The 21,382-nt window shown below is 51.4% G+C and overlaps 1 protein-coding gene across 1 annotated transcript in view; it reads left to right on the top strand.

Annotated features, from left to right (window-relative positions):
• The first annotated feature begins 408 nt into the window (after nt 1–408).
• The window catches only part of PSKH1 (protein serine kinase H1), a 52,992-nt gene continuing 32,018 nt past the window's right edge, over nt 409–21,382 (top strand). Inside the window, exons 1-2 of the mRNA XM_078617436.1 lie at nt 409–711; nt 11,937–13,716. Of these exons, the coding sequence (XP_078473562.1) occupies nt 12,808–13,716 (909 nt within the window). The 5' untranslated portion in view covers nt 409–711; nt 11,937–12,807. The remainder of the gene's footprint in view (nt 712–11,936; nt 13,717–21,382) is intronic.

Genomic DNA, 21,382 nt, shown 5'->3' with positions numbered 1-21,382 from the left:
CTTAATGATACACAGAGGACCGCGGAGCTTGGGAAAGTGTTGATAGAGCCGGCGAAATTATTATTTGTAACACAACCCACCGGCCCAACCAACAAAACCCCATCAACATAATCCACCACGTGGAGAGGCGAGATACCTTACGGAAGGATCAATATCGCCCTCAGTACCTCGCTCGCTATCGAGCAGCGGATGATGGGCAAAGCGGTGCTGGCAACAATTGTCATCCAGCGGGGGCCGTACCGGTTTGGTTGAACTTGTGGCTTCGGTCGGCATCGCTGGCGACCGCCACCAACGTTGGTGGGAGGAGCAAACCCATCATCCTCCTCCTCTCGCCCTTCCCATCCGATGTTGTGGGCGGTTGCCACCAACCCCACTCGGACCCCACTCCCACCCCCCCACCTCCTGCCTGCCTCCGCCGGCTCTTTACTCGCGAAAAGAACTTTCAACCCACAGGGTCTCTCACCCCTCGCGCGCTCTCCCGGCTCCCTTGGGAGCCACCGGACGAGGGGCGAGCGACTTGCGCGGGTCATCACACGAGGAGGGAAGGGAGTGGGAGGGGTCGGTGGTTTAAAAAAGAAGAATCTTTCTTGTGTTAGATCACTGGCGCATTGAATGTTGCATTTGTGTTGTTGTTGGAGGGGGAGAAGTCGCGCTGGAGTGACAGGGCATGACCAGGACAGGAACTGCAGACGGACTGTCCATGAATTCAAGGTAATGTCATGATCATCATCATCATCCTCGTCGTCATCGCGATGATGTCTCTCCACTGCTGGATTTGACGGGGGGGAGGGGGGTGCACGTGTCTCTCACGCGGTCTTGCAATGCGACCATCCGTCTAGCCATCTGAAGCATCGTCATCGGCCGTGATTGATCCACTGCTGGATGACAGCCTCGTTTTTCCAAGCCGTCACCATCTCTCTCTCCCTCTCTCTTCGACGCTTTTAATTAACCTGGCACTCTGCGCGCATTCTCTGATTTCATCATCGTTGCTCCATCTAGGGCTGGTTTCCCCTGCCTCATTTGGCCCGACGTGGGGTGTCTATGAGATGTTAACTACCTCGCCTGGTGTACAGGAGGTCGTGGGTTCGACCCCGACCCTGACGCCTGCTGCTGTATATTTGGAGTTTGCGTGTCTCTCTCTCTCATCATCATCATCACCACGGTGGCTAGGAGATGTTAACTCCCTCGCCCGGTCTACAGGAGATCGTGGGTTCGATCCCGACCCTGACGCCTGCTGCTGCGTATTTGAAGTTTGCGTGTCTCTCTCTCATCATCATCACGGTGGCTAGGAGATGTTAACTACCTCGCTTGGTATAGAGGAGGTCGTGGGTTAGACCCCGACCCTGACGCCTGCTGTTGTATATTTGGAGTTTGCGTGTCTCTCTCTCATCATCATCACGGTGGCTAGGAGATGTTAACTACCTCGCCTGGTGTACAGGAGGTCGTGTGTTCGACCCCGACCCTGACGCCTGCTGCTGTATATTTGGAGTTTGCGGTGTCTCTCCCCGGTTTTCCACTCCACGTTCATAATCACCGTCGCGTTAAGAGTGTTTGGCTTGCAGTGCACTGCCACGTGATGAGAAGCCCACCTCGTTGAGCCGATCATTTATGGCAGCCAGGTCGCATCTGAAAAAAACACAGCTACTGTATATATAGTTCAGAGGGCCCTTACCTGGTAAAATAAAATAAAAATAGTTCATAGTTTAGGTGCCTCCGATCACCCTTACCCAGCTTTAGCGACGTGTCGTGCCCCCCCACCTACACCACAGAGCCCCCCCCTCCTGTTACAAGTTCGAGGGCTTCTTAGTGATTGTTAAGACACGCGAAAGGGCTGGAGCCAGTGGCACTCCGTGGGACGATGTCACGTTCCACGGGCATCACTTTTGAGCAGATCGGACACGATCGAGTGATTCGTACGAAGCTAACGTTTCGTGTTACGGGTCCTTCATCGGAGCCGGCAGTTAGTTGTGTATGATCTTGATAAGTGGTTAATTGTCTTCAGTTGTTGTTGTTGTTGTTTGGAAGTGTCATTTGAAGCTGAGCAAGTTGGACGGACTGCTAGACGACACTGGGACCTTACACACACACAGAGACAACGAACAGACTGTTGGGGCAATTGCTGTTAGCGAGGTAGCATCTAATGAAGGCCGGCACGGCACACGAGGGGGTGGGGGGGGGGGTGAACCGAGTGTAATTATTAACACACCGCACCACGTACACATTTGAGGCTGAGCAGACCTAAAGGGAGACCGGTTCAGATAATCGTCGCCGGTGTTGATTTGCCGTGAACGGGAGTCGATCTCGGGGTCACCGGCTTCGTAGCGCGGTGCACTAACACTCATCGCCATCTCTACACACACAGACACGCACACGTGTTGTCCTGTAACAGCCCTTCCTCCACTCCACTGCTGGATGAGCGTGGCGGGTTTACCGTGACCGTACCGCGCCATACGCTTGACACACGCGCTAATTCACGTTTCGCGCACGTCGGCAACAATCTCGCATTTGTACAATACCGGACAGGAGTTGAAACATTCATACACACACACATCATCATCATCATTCATAATAGAGGGCTTTTTCGGGGGGGGGGGGGGTCGATCGCGAAAATGTATAAATGTGTCGTTAAAACCCGCCACCACCCGACACAGCCAACTAGTAAGGGTTGTCGCGTAAACAGACCGTGGCCAATTCGTCACTAGTACAGCACTAGTGTGTAGTGTAGTGTATAGTTGTGTAGTGTATAGTTGTGTAGTGTATAGTGTAGTGTATTGTGTAGTGTATAGTAGTGTATAGTGTAGTATAGTGTAGTGTAGTCTATAGTGTAGTGTATTGTGTAGTGTATAGTAGTGTAGTGTATAGTGTAGTATAGTATAGTGTATAGTGTAGTGTATTGTGTAGTGTATAGTAGTGTAGTGTATAGTGTAGTATAGTGTAGTGTAGTCTATAGTGTAGTGTATTGTGTAGTGTATAGTAGTGTAGTGTATAGAAGTGTAGTGTATAGTAGTGTAGTGTATAGTAGTGTAGTGTATAGTGTAGTGTATTGTGTAGTGTATAGTGTAGTGTATAGTAGTGTAGTGTATAATAGTGTAGTGTATAGTGTAGTGTACAGTGTAGTGTATAGTGTAGTGTATTGTGTAGTGTATTGTGTAGTGTACAGTGTAGTGTATAGTGTAGTGTATAGTAGTGTAGTGTATAGTAGTGTAGTGTATAGTGTAATGCATTGTGTAGTGTATAGTGTAGTATAGTGTAGTGTAGTCTATAGTGTAGTGTATTGTGTAGTGTATAGTAGTGTAGTGTATAGTGTAGTATAGTATAGTGTATAGTGTAGTGTATTGTGTAGTGTATAGTAGTGTAGTGTATAGTGTAGTATAGTGTAGTGTAGTCTATAGTGTAGTGTATTGTGTAGTGTATAGTAGTGTAGTGTATAGAAGTGTAGTGTATAGTAGTGTAGTGTATAGTAGTGTAGTGTATAGTGTAGTGTATTGTGTAGTGTATAGTGTAGTGTATAGTAGTGTAGTGTATAATAGTGTAGTGTATAGTGTAGTGTACAGTGTAGTGTATAGTGTAGTGTATTGTGTAGTGTATTGTGTAGTGTACAGTGTAGTGTATAGTGTAGTGTATAGTAGTGTAGTGTATAGTAGTGTAGTGTATAGTGTAATGCATTGTGTAGTGTATAGTGTAGTGTAAAGTAGTGTAGTGTATAGTAGTGTAGTGTATAGTAGTATAGTGTATAGTAGTGTAGTATATAATAGTGTAGTGTATAGTAGTGTAGTGTATAGTGTAATGTATAGTAGTGTAGTGTATAGTGTAGTGTATAGTAGTGTAGTGTATAGTGTAGTGTATAGTAGTGTAGTGTATAGTAGTGTAGTGTATAGTAGTGTAGTGTATAGTGTAGTGTATAGTAGTGTAGTGTATAGTGTAGTGTATAGTAGTGTATTGTGTAGTGTATTGTGTAGTGTATAGTAGTGTAATGTATTGTGTAATGTATTGTGTAGTGTATAGTGTAGTGTATAGTAGTGTAGTGTACTAGTACAGCATCACCGGTGTGTTGGAGAGCCAAGCCACAACATTTACAATCCGAGTACGACGTTTCGCCAGTAATTACAACCAGCTTCATCAGGCGACAGCCAGATTTGTGGAGAAGTGCACCTGTTTCGTTCCTGATATAGATGCGTAGACGTGGTGACCACGCTTCATCCTCATCATCATCGTCGTCGTCACACAGTCGGTCGGACTTTACACTTCCACAGCAGCGGCCGTCGTTCGCAACTCAGCGGCGGCGACGCTCAACACCGGCGCTTTGTGCCAGGCTGGGTGCACCTTGAGGGCCCACACGTGAAGTGTCGAAGGCTCGCTGCTGACAGGAGGTCACGTGTCGGGCCCCCAGGTGGTTTGTGCCATGGGGCTGACTGCCCCAGGCGACCGGCAAATTGCGTCTCTGCGTTTTAATCTCCCCGGCGCTCCGCTCGTTGTTGTGAGCGTCGCTCCTCCGTCCGTTGCTGGAGGGCGACTTGGCCCAGGAGGGGGTCTCCTTAAACGAGCCGCTCCTCATCCTCCCCTTCCACAGAGGCCGATCTTGTGACACCGCTGGTAACGTTACCGTGTCCACCGGCACATTTGTAAAAGCCACACAGTGCACGGAAATTGCTGTTGGGCAAATATCTCAATGCGCGTTTGAGTAATCGCCTGCAACATCGTCCCCGACTGCGACAAAACACCCGGCAGGACCCTCCTGTAAAGCGAGTCTTGAGACTTTAGTGTTTTAGTAGAACACAGATCAAACTGGCAAGGAAGGTCCCATGATGTAGATGCTCAAACCCCGAGCTCTCAATGTCCTCATAGTGGCATTGCCCTTGTGCCTGTCGCCTTTTGGCGGCGTCCTCTGGTCTCACACTGCTTGAGACGAGGCTCTAAGGAAAGCTGTCTCTGGTGTGGACCAATCAGCTTCAAAGACAATGCCATCATAGACAATCAGAGCGTGTTTTTGTGTTCGCATGTTCACCACAATTATATGTGGTTAATGCAGTCAGGATTAGTTGAAAAAGGGATTCAGTCCGGTGTTTTAACATCTTAACACAAATATCTCCCCGTAGAGCCTGCAAACAAACCGTTGTGGCAAGTGCTGTTAGCAAGTTAGCACACGAGGGGGTGGGTGGCCAGCACCACGCCCGGCCGCCTATGTCTCCCCTCTACACACCGCACCGGGTACTCGTTCGAGGCCGAGTCGACCTAGGGGAGGCCCAGCACCGGTTCAAGATACAGTAATCGTTCGTTGCTGGTGTTGGTGGCTGTGAGCGAGAATCGAACTCGGGTGGATGGGTTCGTCGCGCAGTGCGCTAACCGCTGCGCCACCGCTCCCCCATGTTTACACACAGACAAATACAAAGATCCCCCGTGTAGCCTTAACAGACTGTTGGGGCAAGTGCTGTTAGCGAGCACACACACACACACGCGTTACTTTACACACTCAAAAACATTTACACACTCACATTTACACCTATTCACACACACATCCACACGTGGATTTTTACATGCAAACATTTACACACTCTGCACACCCATTCACACCACGGTAATTAACGACATGTACTCTCACACACACAAAAGCTACTATTTTACACACACACACTCTCAGTCACAATCATTCAGACATGTGTATATAATACATACACGTTAATTTACACACACACACACACACGTTGACACAATCCCACACACACGTTGACACAATCCCACACACACACGTTGACACAACCTCACACACACGTTGACACAATCCCACACACACACGTTGACACAACCTCACACACACGTTGACACAATCCCACACACACACACGTTGACACAATCACACACACACACGTTGACACAATCCCACACACACACACGTTGACACAACCTCACACACACACGTTGACACAATCACACACACACACGTTGACACAACCTCACACACACGTTGACACAATCCCACACACACACACGTTGACACAATCACACACACACACGTTGACACAATCTCACACACACGTTGACACAATCCCACACACACACGTTGACACAATCACACACACACACGTTGACACAACCTCACACACACGTTGACACAATCCCACACACACACACGTTGACACAATCACACACACACACGTTGACACAACCTCACACACACGTTGACACAATCACACACACACGTTGACACAATCACACACACACACGTTGACACAATCACACACACACACACGTTGACACAATCACACACACACACGTTGACACAACCTCACACACACGTTGACACAATCTCACACACACACACGTTGACACAATCACACACACACGTTGACACAATCACACACACACGTTGACACAATCTCACACACACACACGTTGACACAATCCCACACACACACGTTGACACAATCCCACACACACACGTTGACACAACCTCACACACACAAGTTGACACAATCACACACACACACGTTGACACAAACTCACACACACACACGTTGACACAATCACACACACACACGTTGACACAATCCCACACACACACGTTGACACAATCCCACACACACACGTTGACACAATCACACACACACACGTTGACACAATCCCACACACACACGTTGACACAACCTCACACACACACGTTGACACAATCCCACACACACGTTGACACAATCCCACACACACACGTTGACACAACCTCACACACACACGTTGACACAATCCCACACACACGTTGACACAATCCCACACACACACGTTGACACAACCTCACACACACACGTTGACACAATCCCACACACACGTTGACACAATCCCACACACACACGTTGACACAAACTCACACACACACGTTGACACAAACTCACACACACACGTTGACACAATCCCACACACACACGTTGACACAATCACACACACACGTTGACACAATCACACACACACACGTGGACACAATCCCACACACACACGTTGACACAATCACACACACACGTTGACACAATCACACACACACACGTGGACACAATCCCACACACACACACGTTGACACAATCTCACACACACACGTTGACACAATCCCACACACACACGTTGACACAATCCCACACACACACGTTGACACAATCCCACACACACACGTTGACACAATCCCACACACACACGTTGACACAATCTCACACACACACGTTGACACAATCCCACACACACACGTTGACACAAACTCACACACACACACGTTGACACAATCACACACACACGTGGACACAATCCCACACACACACACGTTGACACAAACTCACACACACACGTTGACACAATCCCACACACACACGTTGACACAATCCCACACACACACGTTGACACAACCTCACACACACAAGTTGACACAATCACACACACACACGTGGACACAATCTCACACACACACGTTGACACAATCCCACACACACACACGTTGACACAATCTCACACACACACGTTGACACAATCACACACACACACGTTGACACAATCACACACACACACACGTTGACACAATCCCACACACACACACGTTGACACAATCTCACACACACGTTGACACAATCCCACACACACACGTTGACACAATCCCACACACACACACGTTGACACAATCCCACACACACACGTTGACACAATCCCACACACACACGTTGACACAATCCCACACACACACGTTGACACAATCTCACACACACACAGGGTACAGTGCACAAACAATCCTCCTCCTGCTGCCCGTGTGTACGGTCGCCTTGAGAACCAGGGAGAGAGAGAGAGTCCTGTTGGCTCACACACACACACCCTCTCCAACACACTCACCCACACTCTTACCCACACACGCACACTCTCACACTCGCACATACACACTCACGCTCTCATACACACACACACTCTTACCCACACACTCTCACGCTTTCATACACACACACTCACCCACACACTCTCACACTCTCACCCACACACTCACACTCTCACCCACACACTCACGCTCTCTAAACACACTCACCGACACTGTCACCCACACTCTCACGCTCTCACATACACTCACTCACCCACACACTCACCCACACACCCACACACTCACCCACACACCCACACTCTCACCCACACACTCACGCTCTCACCCACACACACACTCACTCACCCACACACTCACCCACACACCCACACTCTCACACTCTCACACTCTCACCCACACACTCACGCTCTCACCCACACACACACTCACTCACCCACACACTCACCCACACACCCACACTCTCACACTCTCACCCACACTCTCACGTTCTCTAAACACACTCATCCACACTTTCACCCACACACTCACCCACACACACACTCACACTCTCACCCACACACTCATCCACACTTTCACCCACACACTCACCCACACACACACTCACACTCTCACCCACACACTCATCCACACTTTCACCCACACACTCACCCACACTCACACTCTCACCCACACACACACACTCTCACCCACACACTCACGCTCTCTAAATACACTCACTCACGCTCTCACACTCACACCCACACACTCACGCTTTCACCCACACACACACCCTCTCACACTCTCACCCACACACTCTCACCCACGCCCTCACACTCTCACACTCACCCACACACACACCCACACACCCACACTCTCACACTCTCACACTCACCCACACTCACCCACACTCTCACACTCACCCACCCTCTTACACTCACACACACTCTCACGTTCTCACACACACACACACTAACCCACACGCACACTCACACACACACTCTCACCCACGCCCTCACACTCTTACACTCACACACACTCTCACGTTCTCACACACACACTAACCCACACACACACCCACACTCACACACACACTCTCACACACACACTCTCACACACACACTCTCACACTCACACACACACTAACCCACACCCACACTCACACACACACACACACTCTCACACACACACTCTCACACACACACTCTCACACACACACTCTCACACTCACACACACACTCTCACACACACACTCTCACACACACACTCTCACACTCACACACACACTAACCCACACTCACACACACACTCTCACACACACACTCTCACACACACACTCTCACACTCACACACACACTAACCCACACACACACTCTCACACACACACTCTCACACACACACTCTCACACACACACTCTCACAATCACACACACACTCTCACACACACACTCTCACACACACACTGTCACCGACACTCTCACGCTCTCACACACACTCTCACACTCCTCACCCACCACTCGCCCACCACTCACCGCACACCACTCACCCACCACTCACCCACCACTCACCGCACACCACTCACCCACCACTCACCGCACACCACTCACCCACCACTCACCCACCCCTCACCCACCCCTCACCCACCACTCACCCACCACTCACCCACCACTCACCGCACACCACTCACCCACCACTCACCCACCACTCACCCACCACAGCTGACACCAGACAAGCCATCCTTACTCAGTAAGGTGAGACACACACGCCTCTCTGTTCCTTTCCTATAGTTTTGGGGTATTCACACTCACACACATACATACACACACATATACACACTCACACACATACACATACATACACACATATACATACACACATATACACACATATACATACACACACATATACACACACATATGCATACACATATACATACACATATACATACACACATTTACACACACACACACATAAACACACATATACACACACATTTACATACACACATATACACAAAGACAAAGATCCCCCGTATAGCCTTAACAGACTGTAGGGGCAAGTGCTGTTAGCGAGCACCTATGAAGGCCGGAACGGTACACGAGGGGGTGGGTGGCCAACACCGCGCCCGGCCGCCTTTGTCTCCCTAGTGGCGATGTTTACACACCGCACCAGGTACTCATTTGAGGCTGAGTCAACCAAGGGGAGGCCCAGGACCGGTTCAGATAATCGCCACCTGCGTTGGCCGTGAGCGGGAATCGAACCCGGGTCGCCGGGTTCGTAGCGCAGCATAGCGCTGACCGGTACACCGCCGCTCCAAAGACAAATATGTACAACTCACGGATACTCACACGGGCAGGACAGAACAAATTCCTGCTTCCCAGGTTAATACCCCGCGTACACGTCGTGGTGTCTGCGTCGGATCGATGTCGTTTAGACGCGCAGGTAGGCAGGCAGGTAGCTCGGTGAGTGGGTATGAAGGTAGGTTGGTAGGCGGGTAGATAGGTCGGTAAGTGGGTATGAAGGTAGGTTGGTAGGCGGGCAGATAGGTCGGTGAGTGGGTATTAAGGTAGATGGGTAGGCGGGCAGATAGGTCGGTAAGTGGGTATGAAGGTAGGTTGGTAGGCGGGTAGTTTGTTTGGTAAGTGGGTATGAAGTTAGGTTGGTAGGCAGGCAGATAGGTCGGCGAGTGGGTATGAAGGTAGGTTGGTAGGCAGGCAGATAGGTCGGTAAGTGGGTATAAAGGTAGGTTGGTAGGCGGGCAGATAGGTCGGTAAGTGGGTATGAAGGTAGGTTGGTAGGCGGGCAGATAGGTCGGTAAGTGGGTATAAAGGTAGGTTGGTAGGCAGGCAGATAGGTCGGTAAGTGGGTATAAAGGTAGGTTGGTAGGCAGGCAGATAGGTCGGTAAGTGGGTATAAAGGTAGGTTGGTAGGCGGGCAGATAGGTCGGTAAGTGGGTATAAAGGTAGGTTGGTAGGCGGGCAGATAGGTCGGTAAGTGGGTATGAAGGTAGGTTGGTAGGCGGGCAGATAGGTCGGTGAGTGGGTATGAAGTTAGGTTGGTAGGCAGGCAGATAGGTCGGTGAGTGGGTATTAAGGTAGATGGGTAGGCGGGCAGATAGGTCGGTAAGTGGGTATGAAGGTAGGTTGGTAGGCGGGCAGATAGGTCGGTGAGTGGGTATGAAGTTAGGTTGGTAGGCAGGCAGATAGGTCGGTGAGTGGGTATTAAGGTAGATGGGTAGGCGGGCAGATAGGTCGGTAAGTGGGTATAAAGGTAGGTTGGTAGGCGGGTAGTTTGGTTGATAAGTGGGTATGAAGGTAGGTTGGTAGGCGGGCAGATAGGTCGGTGAGTGGGTATGAAGGTAGGTTGGTAGGCGGGCAGATAGGTCGGTGAGTGGGTATAAAGGTAGGTTGGTAGGCAGGCAGATAGGTCGGTGAGTGGGTATAAAGGTAGGTTGGTAGGCGGGCAGATAGGTCGGTAAGTGGGTATAAAGGTAGGTTGGTAGGCAGGCAGATAGGTCGGTAAGTGGGTATGAAGGTAGGTTGGTAGGCAGGCAGATAGGTCGGTGAGTGGGTATGAAGGTAGGTTGGTAGGTGGGCAGATAGGTCGGTGAGTGGGTATAAAGGTAGGTTGGTAGGCAGGCAGATAGGTCGGTGAGTGGGTATGAAGGTAGGTTGGTAGGCAGGCAGATAGGTCGGTGAGTAGGTATAAAGGTAGGTTGGTAGGCAGGCAGATAGGTCGGTGAGTGGGTATGAAGGTAGGTTGGTAGGCGGGCAGATAGGTCGGTGAGTGGGTATGAAGGTAGGTTGGTAGGTGGGCAGATAGGTCGGTGAGTAGGTATAAAGGTAGGTTGGTAGGCAGGCAGATAGGTCGGTGAGTGGGTATGAAGGTAGGTTGGTAGGCGGGCAGATAGGTCGGTGAGTGGGTATAAAGGTAGGTTGGTAGGCAGGCAGGTAAATATATTAATTGGTAGAAAGGTGAATTCGTTGGTTGGGAGACATGCAGACAGATTGGTTGGAAGACAAGTGGAGAGGTTGTTAAGTTGTTGGACGAGGAGATATGTTGGTAGGTAGATAAATATTGCAGAGCGCTTTGTATTGTTTAATATGAATTCCTCTTGTTGTTTCAGCGTCACGAGGTGAGCTCGTCAACACCTTAAAGCGTCCGCTCCGTCTTCGTACAAGCCGAGATGAAGATCAGCCAGGACAAGGGCAGAGAGCTAGTTGGGGAGCTGTTCCTCGCCGACTGAGACGCCAGCTACAGATGTCCACCCGGGTACGGGAGCAGATCTACAACATTTAGTATCAAACGGTGTTTGAGAGACGACTCTTGGATTGAGTTGCTGCGGATAAATGAAAATACTTTTGTCAAGATAATCTCCATTGCTTCGTCCATCGTCTTTCTGAAGACCTGGTGGGCAGACGCCAAGATTTGGCATTCCATCCTCTTGCGTTAATTACAAAGCTCCCAAGAGCCTCCTTCCTGCTAACAAATGGAGTGAACGCCACGTCCCCTCCTCACGCCAGGAATCGTACGTTCCTATCTGATCTCAACGCGTTCCGTTTCCTCGTCAAGGAGCGTAGACCGTCAACACGAACTCCGGTCGTCCTCGCAAGCGGCTTTCGGCTCGCCGTCGGACAAAGACGGTCGCCGCATCGCACGGCGCTTTCGGATGCGCTTCTGCGGCCGTCTGGAACGCTCTTCCGATATAAGGAAGCTGCCGGAGCCGTGCACTTTCAAATCGAGATTGAAAACTCATGTCCTTAAAGTAGATTTTTCGTGCTTAGTTCGTCGTCCTTCCCCCGGAACCTCCGATTGGCGCCGCCGGCCACGTACGGCGTGAAAGAAGCAGCTCAACGTGCATACGTGCATTCAGTTACCACGACGGCCAGGTCTCCTCCCGCGAGCAGAAACCCCCCGCGGCCGGGCGATGTGCCAGGGATGAGTTGCGGGGCGAGGGGCCCGGCCGAGGATACGAAGGAGAAGCCGGGGTGGGCGCAATGGGCTGCGGCAACAGCAAAGTCCTTCCCGAGCATCCGCGGGGAGAGGGCGCCGAGCACGCTGTCAAGACGGTGGAGTACACCGGCGTGTCCAAGCACGGCGGCGGCGACCTCCACGCGGTCAAGAACGGCGGCGGGCCCAAGGGTCAGACGGACCGCGTCTCGGCCGCCTCGTCGGGCGGTCAGCGGAGGAACAAGGTGGCCAAGTACCGCGCCAAGTTCGACGGCCGCGTCACCGCCAAGTACGACGTGAAGGCGCTCATCGGCCGCGGCAGCTTCAGCCGCGTGGTGCGCGTGGAGCACCGGGCGACGAGGCAGCCGTACGCCATCAAGATGATCGAGACGAAGGCGCGGGAGGGCCGCGAGGTGTGCGAGTCGGAGCTGGGCGTGCTGCGGCGGGTGCGCCATGGCAACATCGTGCAGCTCATCGAGGTGTTCGAGACGCCCGAGCGGGTCTACATGGTGATGGAGCTGGCCACGGGCGGCGAGCTCTTCGACAGGATCATCAACAAGGGCTCGTTCACCGAGGCGGACGCCACGCGCGCCCTGCAGATGATCTTGGACGGCGTGCGCTACCTGCACAGCCTGGGCATCACGCACCGCGACCTCAAGCCCGAGAACCTGCTGTACTACCACCCGGGGGTGGACTCGAAGATTCTCATCACGGACTTTGGGCTGGCGAGCTCGCGGCGCAAGGGGGACGACTGCACCATGCGCACCACGTGCGGCACGCCCGAGTACATCGCGCCCGAGGTGCTGCTCAGGAAGCCGTACACGAACGCCGTGGATATGTGGGCGCTCGGCGTCATCTCGTACATCCTGCTGAGCGGGGCCATGCCCTTCGAGGACGAGAACAGGACGAGGCTGTACCGGCTCATCCTGCGAGGGCAGTACAGCTACGCTGGGGAGGTGAGTCGCTCCGTCCGTCCGTCCGTGTGTGTGTCCGTGCGTCCAGCCGTTCATTCAGTCATTCGTATATATCCTGCGTTTGTTCAGCGCGGGGGATACCCTCTCGGCCCGCGACTTCGTTTCGCAGTCCAGTACCGGCTTCCCCGAACCGCCCGTGCAAGCGACATTTGTGTGTCCGTGTCTCTGTGTGAACAAAGCACCGTAGCGCGCGTTCATCGGGTTGACGAGAGCGGTGGGTGGGTGGAGTGGGGTGGCCGGTGGTGTTTTCGAGCTGGCAAAAACCCCGCGTTCGTAACGTTGACACGGTGGCTTTGACTGTCACTTGCGCGGGAGGCATCGTCGCGGTGACAGATGTGACTGGGATGGGCAGGGAGGGTGGTGGCAGTGGTGGCGCGTGTAGTTTCCCCCCCCCCCGCGCCCGCTGCCAAAGGGTCAGAACTGTAATTGAAGTCTTTATTCGGCCCCAGGTAAGGACAGGGGTTCTTCCCCAGCCGTCTCTCGAATTCAGTCATCCGGTCACGTGTTCCATGCCCCGCCGGTGACCAAATCAAGGGATGGGGGTGCCCCCTGAGCTCCCGTCAGGTCTACTGGACATGTGTGAGAAAGGGCTTTATAGGTCACGCATAAACCGCGTTGCGACGTCATTTTATGTGTGTTGAAAGCGAACGACGCGGCAATCTGTTCCTCTCGACGAGCTCTACACGATGCGCTAATGAAAGTGTCAAAGTTTTGTTTCTTCTGCGCATTCGTCTTCACTGCTGCGCTTGGACATGACACGACAACAGAACGATCCGCGCCCGGTGGGTCGCGGCGTTTATGTGCGCGGTGGGACGGAGTCGCCAAATATAAATTCATTAATTACGATTTTGACTTCCGTTTATTCGGGACCCCGAGGTCCCACCATAAGGGTCAAATATTCTGATTCTGAGATCTTACAAGGCTAAGCAGGATTTGGGACCTGGATCGCACTTTGGGGATGGCTGATAACCACGTTGGGAAGACACATTTAATAATAATAATAATCCACATATGAAACTGGGTTGTTATTTATAGGCAATGGATTAATTTCTGTAATGAATATTTTCAGGGTCGCTGATTTAACTGGAGTTGGTGGGAGATAACCACAGTGATAGCTGGCTGAATGTATCCTTGACGTGGTGTTCTGGGTACAGATATATATTGCATGTCGTTTACCGGCACAGACCCGGCTGATATTAATCAGTCCACTACAGGGCTGCTACGTGGTGAGCAGAGCAGCAATGGGGCATTTCAGTAAAATCCATGGTTGTGTTGTACCGTACTTCTATGCTCCCACGTCTATGCTTCGTGCCGTCGCACTGGCCAGCGTGGTGAAGCATGGTCAAATAACCCCTACGACTCGCACGGCGTCAGAACGCCCTCATCCAGCAGTGGATGATCTCTGATTGATGATGATGGTGGCGGTGGTGGTGGCGGCGGTGGTGACGGCCACTATGGAGACGGTGCATTGAGACCGGTCGCACGTGCAGACGTGAGACGGATTGCGATGTGTGTGCGGAGAGGAATTGATCTAGCAGTGGATAAACAACGTCTCGTGATGATGTAGATGTCGGTCTTGTTTTTCTTTGTTGTTGTACAATGTTTATACATAGCTGGCACCTCAAAAGGACCGGTTTTAAGCGAGCCTGACTCTGCCGATGATGAGACACCCAATCGTAGAGGTTTCTTTGGGTCAGATCGCGTAAATATAAATAACGACACGTTTAAAAAAAAACGAAACTTTTATACTTAAATCGCGTGAATACAAATGTTCTTAAAAGACACATTTATACGACACGTTTATATTTAGGCGACCTAACCCCATAAAATCCCCCCTTCTTATGGATTATATTGTGCGTGTTAAACCGAGACACCGAACGTTCAACGACCGGTTCCGGAGTTTTCTTGCATCGGATCAAGTGAGCTGTAACCACGTGCTTCCCCAGAAGGCTGTGGTGGCTGATGGGATGTGGGTAAAAAAGAAAAGCATTGATATATTTTTCCCCCGCTGTTATCCGGAAGTGACACATTTAGGTGATGGATGGAAGAGGCCCTGTTTGCCTGCTTATTGTTCATTCAGTTAAATGTTTACGCTGGAGTCCCTAGCTAACCAGGTGACGTCTATCCGTCACGGGTTGCGTGAACGCCAGGTGAACGCCAGGTAAACATGCCAGGTAACACGCCAGGTAAACACCTGGAAATGCAACGTTAAGGGTGGGGATGTGGAGAGAGGGTTGTGACGGTGGGGGGAGGGGGGCTAATGTTTGCATTAGGTCCTACGGCAAAGCCCATCCATCCGTCCGTCCCACGAACTCTACCAGCTCTCGAATAAAACGTCCCGAATTTTCACCTTCTTTTCAAGAATCCGGCGTGAGCGTGACGCGTGCGGGTGACGCGTTGCGGGACAGTGACGGATGAGCGTTCGAAATGGCGCGGGGCTGTGACCCCAACGCGTTTCACGCCATCCTCGCGTTTTGGTCACCAAGCCACCAACCACCTCCCCCCGCCCCCCTCGGACCCCTCCAACCTCCCCCCCCCCCCCACAACTTTAATCGCTCCTCGCATATTTCATGAGCGCGTGGCGAGTGACTGTGAACTAATTAATGCTTCAGTAGCGCCGCAAGCAGCTGTTGGCGTGTGGCACCGTCGTGAAGCCACGGCGACCTGTGTTCGATTCCCACCCACCGGCTATCATCATCATCGGCAGCGGCGGCGATTCATACTTCGGAACCGGTCCTGGATGACCCCCCCCCCTTACCCCCTTCACCAACTCCGCACTGACCAGCGTGGTGAAGTATGGTCAAACGACCCCCATTGACCGACACTGCGTGGAGGGGGGGGAGGCCCCTATCCGGCCGTGCGTTTGGCAATGGGCTGCGCGTTTTTCTTCACGGGTGTACGTGACAATTCATCGCCTTTGTCGCACGTTGACGAGTTGATAAAACTGTCAAGGTTCCGGGGGCAAAGGATGCGATGCAAACATTCTTGATCTCATATTCTTGGTTCTTTCGGTAAAGTCACGTAGAAGGGAAATAATAAAATAATAAAAATAAAACATAATAAAATTATTCTCATGACGTTTCGGCCACAACGCAAGCAGCCGTCCTCAGGTGACGAACTTCACCTGAAGAACTTCACCTGAGGACGGCTGCTTGCGTTGTGGCCGAAACGTCGTGAGAATAATTTTATTATGTTTCATTTTTATTATTTTATTATTTCCATTCTACGTGACTTTACCGAAAGAACCAAGAAGATGAATCCCTGCAGTCGCGGAAGCTTTAAATCGAAATTTAAAACCGTCGTAGTTTTTGTTGTTGTCGTAATGTTTGGTTTTACACAGTTGCTGAAGCACCCAGGCCCAAAGGCTCAACACATCACGCGGCCAGCAACAAACGGCACTATCACAGTTTGTCGGAGATGAGAGAGCGTGACACGTTTTACGAACGTCAGCAAGGTTGTTATTATTCTTACGCTTCTAAGGGCTTGGGCGGAAAGAGACGATGATGGGAGCAGGGAATTCCACAATGGAGCCGTGCGGGGCAAGAAGCAGAACGATTATTCTTGTGACCTGCAGTGTGGTGAGTAGGGTAGGTGAGTCAGTGAGTGTGTTGTGACCTCCTGGGCCTCCCCTAGGTCGGCTCAGCCTCACATGAGTACCTGGCGTGCTGTGTAAACATCGCTACTAGGGAGACGAAGGCGGCCGGGCGTGGTGCTGGCCACCAACCCCCTCGTGTGCCGTGCCGGCCTTCATAGTTGCTACTCGCTAACAGCACTTGCCCCAAAACTGTCTGTTAAAGGCTATCCGGGGGACCTTTGTCTTCCTTGTGACCTTGCAGCGTGGCGAGTGGATGAGTGAATGTGTTGTTGTGACCTGCATGCATTACGGCGGCTGATTGTGTGTGCGAGTGAATGGGTGGGTCGGTGAGTGGGTGGGTGGGTGCGTGTCGTGACCTTCCGATTGGCCAACAGCAGCGTTACCCGTCTCTACTGCTGGTGCATCAGGTGTGGTGGTGGTGGTGGGGCGGGAGATGGGGAACGGACTCGAACCTGGGTCAACTGGTCCCGTGCCGCACTATAACCATTACGCCAGTGTTGCAGTTTCCTTTGAACTCTTCAGCCAGCGTCAGCCTTGGCTAGGAGTCGAACCTGGGCGGCCGGGTTCCCGCGGCGCGAAGCGGAGAAGCCACACGGGGTGGATTCTGCGATGAGCTGCGAAGAATCAGTAATTCTGTCAAGCAACCCACAACCGCTCGACACAGAAGCGCGCGGAGCTGCAGTCGTGGTGGCGGCCGTGGCGGTGGAGGCAAGGATTGGTATTTCGAAACAAAGCGACGACGGCGATGCCCTGCAGAAAGAGACCCTTTGTGTCCGGGAGTCTTGTGTGACGTCTGTCCAACGTAATGCATACCATCGCGTGTGTCGTCGCTACTTATAGTTCTCAAACAAAAAAAATAACAAAACCACCACCACCACCACCTCCCCCCCCCCCCTCCTCCTGGCTTTTAACTCGCGAACTCGATTGTGGCTATCATGCTGGGGGACACACAGAGACACAGACGACACACAGACGAGACACGCACACACGAGTGGAAACAGCCGGTTACTTTCTTTGGCTTAATTCTCACGCTAAATATATAACAGCACGGCAAATATAAATGTGTCGTTAATCCTGCCACCACCCGACATGGCCAATCAGTAAGGTTTGTCACGTAAGCAAAACCTGCCAATTCGTTACTAGTACAGCACACTGGTGTTGTGGGTTTACTCTGTGCTGAACTAGTGACGAATTTTCACGTTTTATTTACTTGAAACATCTTACTAATTGGTTGTGTCGGGTGGTGGCGGGTTTAACGACACATTTATATTCACGCGATCTAACCCAAAAAAAACCTCTTATGGATAATATTGGTCACGTGTTAAATAGTCTTATAGAGTGCCTTTGATCAAGGCGAGCTATTCATAATAAGTAATATTTAAAAATGCTTTTTTTTAAACACGCTGTAATGAAATGTACTCGTAATGGCAGAACTCCACGACTCCAGGAAGTGGCCCCGAGGCTTGCCATAACGTAAGGGGCCGTGGTGATTTACAGCCAACGTCAGTTGAGAGTGGACAATTAGACCCAAGCCGAAACATAACATATAACAAAGATGGTAAAAAAAAAAATCATGATAGAATATTGTCATCAGTATGACATAAGTATACCAAGTTTGCAGTCGATACCACATTGGGAAGTGGGTTAAAATTGAGTTACAAGATTTGAGGATACAACAACAACAGACAGAGTGAGTTAAATAAAAGCGTGTAATAATGACAATAAATACGTCCCAGCCACTTAGTCATTCCACTGCTGGATGAAGGGCATCCCATGTTGCCGTGGTGGGCACCCCCCCCCCCCCCCTCTGTACTTCACCGCGCGGCAGAGATCGCAAACGGGTTTTGATTCCTTGCCCGTACCCGTACCCGGGTAGGGTACGGGTACCGGGTTCCTGATTGCGACCTCTGGGATGAAGCCATGTTGCAGGCGCGGGTGGGTTGATTCTAGGAACTTGAATTGTGAGAAGAGACAAGACGTTGGGAAATTAGTGACAAACGGTGACTCACCAGTGACTCACGGCCTACCCGTACCCGTACCCGGCCGCACCAGGGTCGCAAACGGGTACCCGTACCCGGCCGGGTACGGGTAGCCGGGTATCGGGTAGGGTACGGGTATCGGGTACCCGGTTGCGACCTCTGCCGTGCGGGTCGGTGCGAGGTTAGGTTGAAGGAGGGGGAAGCATAGACGGCGGTGGGAGCATTGGAGTACGGTACAATAATGTATTCCGCTGCATTGCCATCTTCTGCATGCAACGTCGCGCCCCGTTTGCAACCTATAGCAACCTGTTATTTCTACCCACGTGACTTTACCGAAGGAACCAAAGGGTCTAGAGCAACCTGTGTGTGCGTTTGGTGGTGCTGGTTACCCACACCCACCCCCTCGTGTGCCGTGTCGGCCTTCATAGGGTGCTGCTCGCTAACAGCTCTGGTCCCAATCGTCTATTGAGGCTTTACGGGGATGGATCTTTGTTCTTATCTTTGATGTTCGCCTATCCAAGCACAATAGCCACCCTCAAGCCCTGCTTATCTTTCAAGATCTGATGAGTTATCTGGTGGCAATTGGGGTGATTTGGTCGGAAGACAACGGCACATGCGGTCACGTCGTTAGTGTGAATTGCTCGTTATTGATTCTCAGGCGCACAAGTCCACGCATGTGCTACGGGCGGTGTGAGTACTGATGGCGTGGCACGCCTGGTGGATTATTAACAATTTTTTTTACACATTAGCAGTCAGACAGTTCGGCGGACGTGATGTCAAAAATACAGACAGAATGGGAACGTCACTTTTCAGCAGCCAACTGCGAATGCAATGCCCTCTCTAGAAGGAAATCTCTTTAAAAAAGGGCCCTCCTGTACATTAACAATAATTTTTTTTTGTATTTTCGCTGATAAATATCAAATAAAATACCAATTTGTGGGGTCTCCCATTGCCTCCCCCTGCCCATCTCCCCCCCCCGCCCCGCTTTGGAGCTTTGGATCTGCCACTGATCAGAGTTGTTAAAAATAGCACAATTAATAAAAAACGAACTCGGGAAAACACATCCGTCAATAACAACACAGTGGGCTTAAAAGAAAATATAAAAACGTAATAGGCGACATTCCGGGCAATGACCCTTCATACGTAGAACACAGCAAGGGAGGCGAGTTTGCATGTACGTCTGTGTGTGTGTGTGTTGAACTTCTTTCGCGCCGTGCGTAGCCGACCATGCGAAGCGGAGGTGCGGGAGCAGGGAGATGGAGCGCACACAAAGGGGGTTGGAACGGTGCCCGTAACACAGTTGTGTTTGGTTTTGATCAAACGTCGAAATGTAGCAGGGCCCTCTTGAAAACGACAATTGCCAGTAATTATAATTATTATCACGGCAATGTTATTGTTGTTATTATCATTGTGTTACTGTCCTCTTATCACGGGCAAAAAAACCCCAAGAGCCGTTCTTCTGGCTTTTAACCGGCCATACAAAACCCCCAATGCCGTTGTTCCCACACACGAGAGTTGGCGAAACCGGCGGTTAATTTGTAACCGCGTGCTCGGGACATTTCCTCGGATGGGAAACTTCACCGGTACAGGGGGAAAGGCGGTAGGGGGGAGAAAGGGGCCCGTGGTGGGGATAAAAAAAAACCTCATCAACCAAAGGCCGCGTTGCACCGTGGCCCCCCCAACCCAGACGGACGTGGGCCCCGATTTGTACGCGGTGGCCACGGGATCGTGCGTTCTGCTCCGAGCGAGACCTTTGACCCTCTCCTTGCCGTCCTGTCGACGGCCTCGTTGGGTTCGGCCAAAGGGGACGACCCCCCCCCCCCCCCTAATGAGAATTGAACGTGTGGTGCTTTTTCCCCGACCAATATTGTTCACAACGAAGGTTTTTTTTGAGTAAGAAACGTCGCACTCAGTTGTACATTTCGTGGGTTTATTCGTCATCGCACCGGTGTGCTGAAGTAGTCGCTAATTGCCACGTTTTGCTCACGTGACAAATCTAACTAATTGGCTGTGTTGGTGGTGGGTCAACGACACATTGGTGTATTTACGCGATCTAACCCAGCAAAAAACCTTT

The sequence above is a fragment of the Lampetra planeri genome, chromosome 54, assembly GCF_965212315.1.
Source record: "Lampetra planeri chromosome 54, kcLamPlan1.2.h2, whole genome shotgun sequence".
Taxonomy (NCBI): Eukaryota; Metazoa; Chordata; class Hyperoartia; order Petromyzontiformes; family Petromyzontidae; genus Lampetra; species Lampetra planeri.
This window is presented reverse-complemented; position numbering and strand designations above follow the sequence as displayed.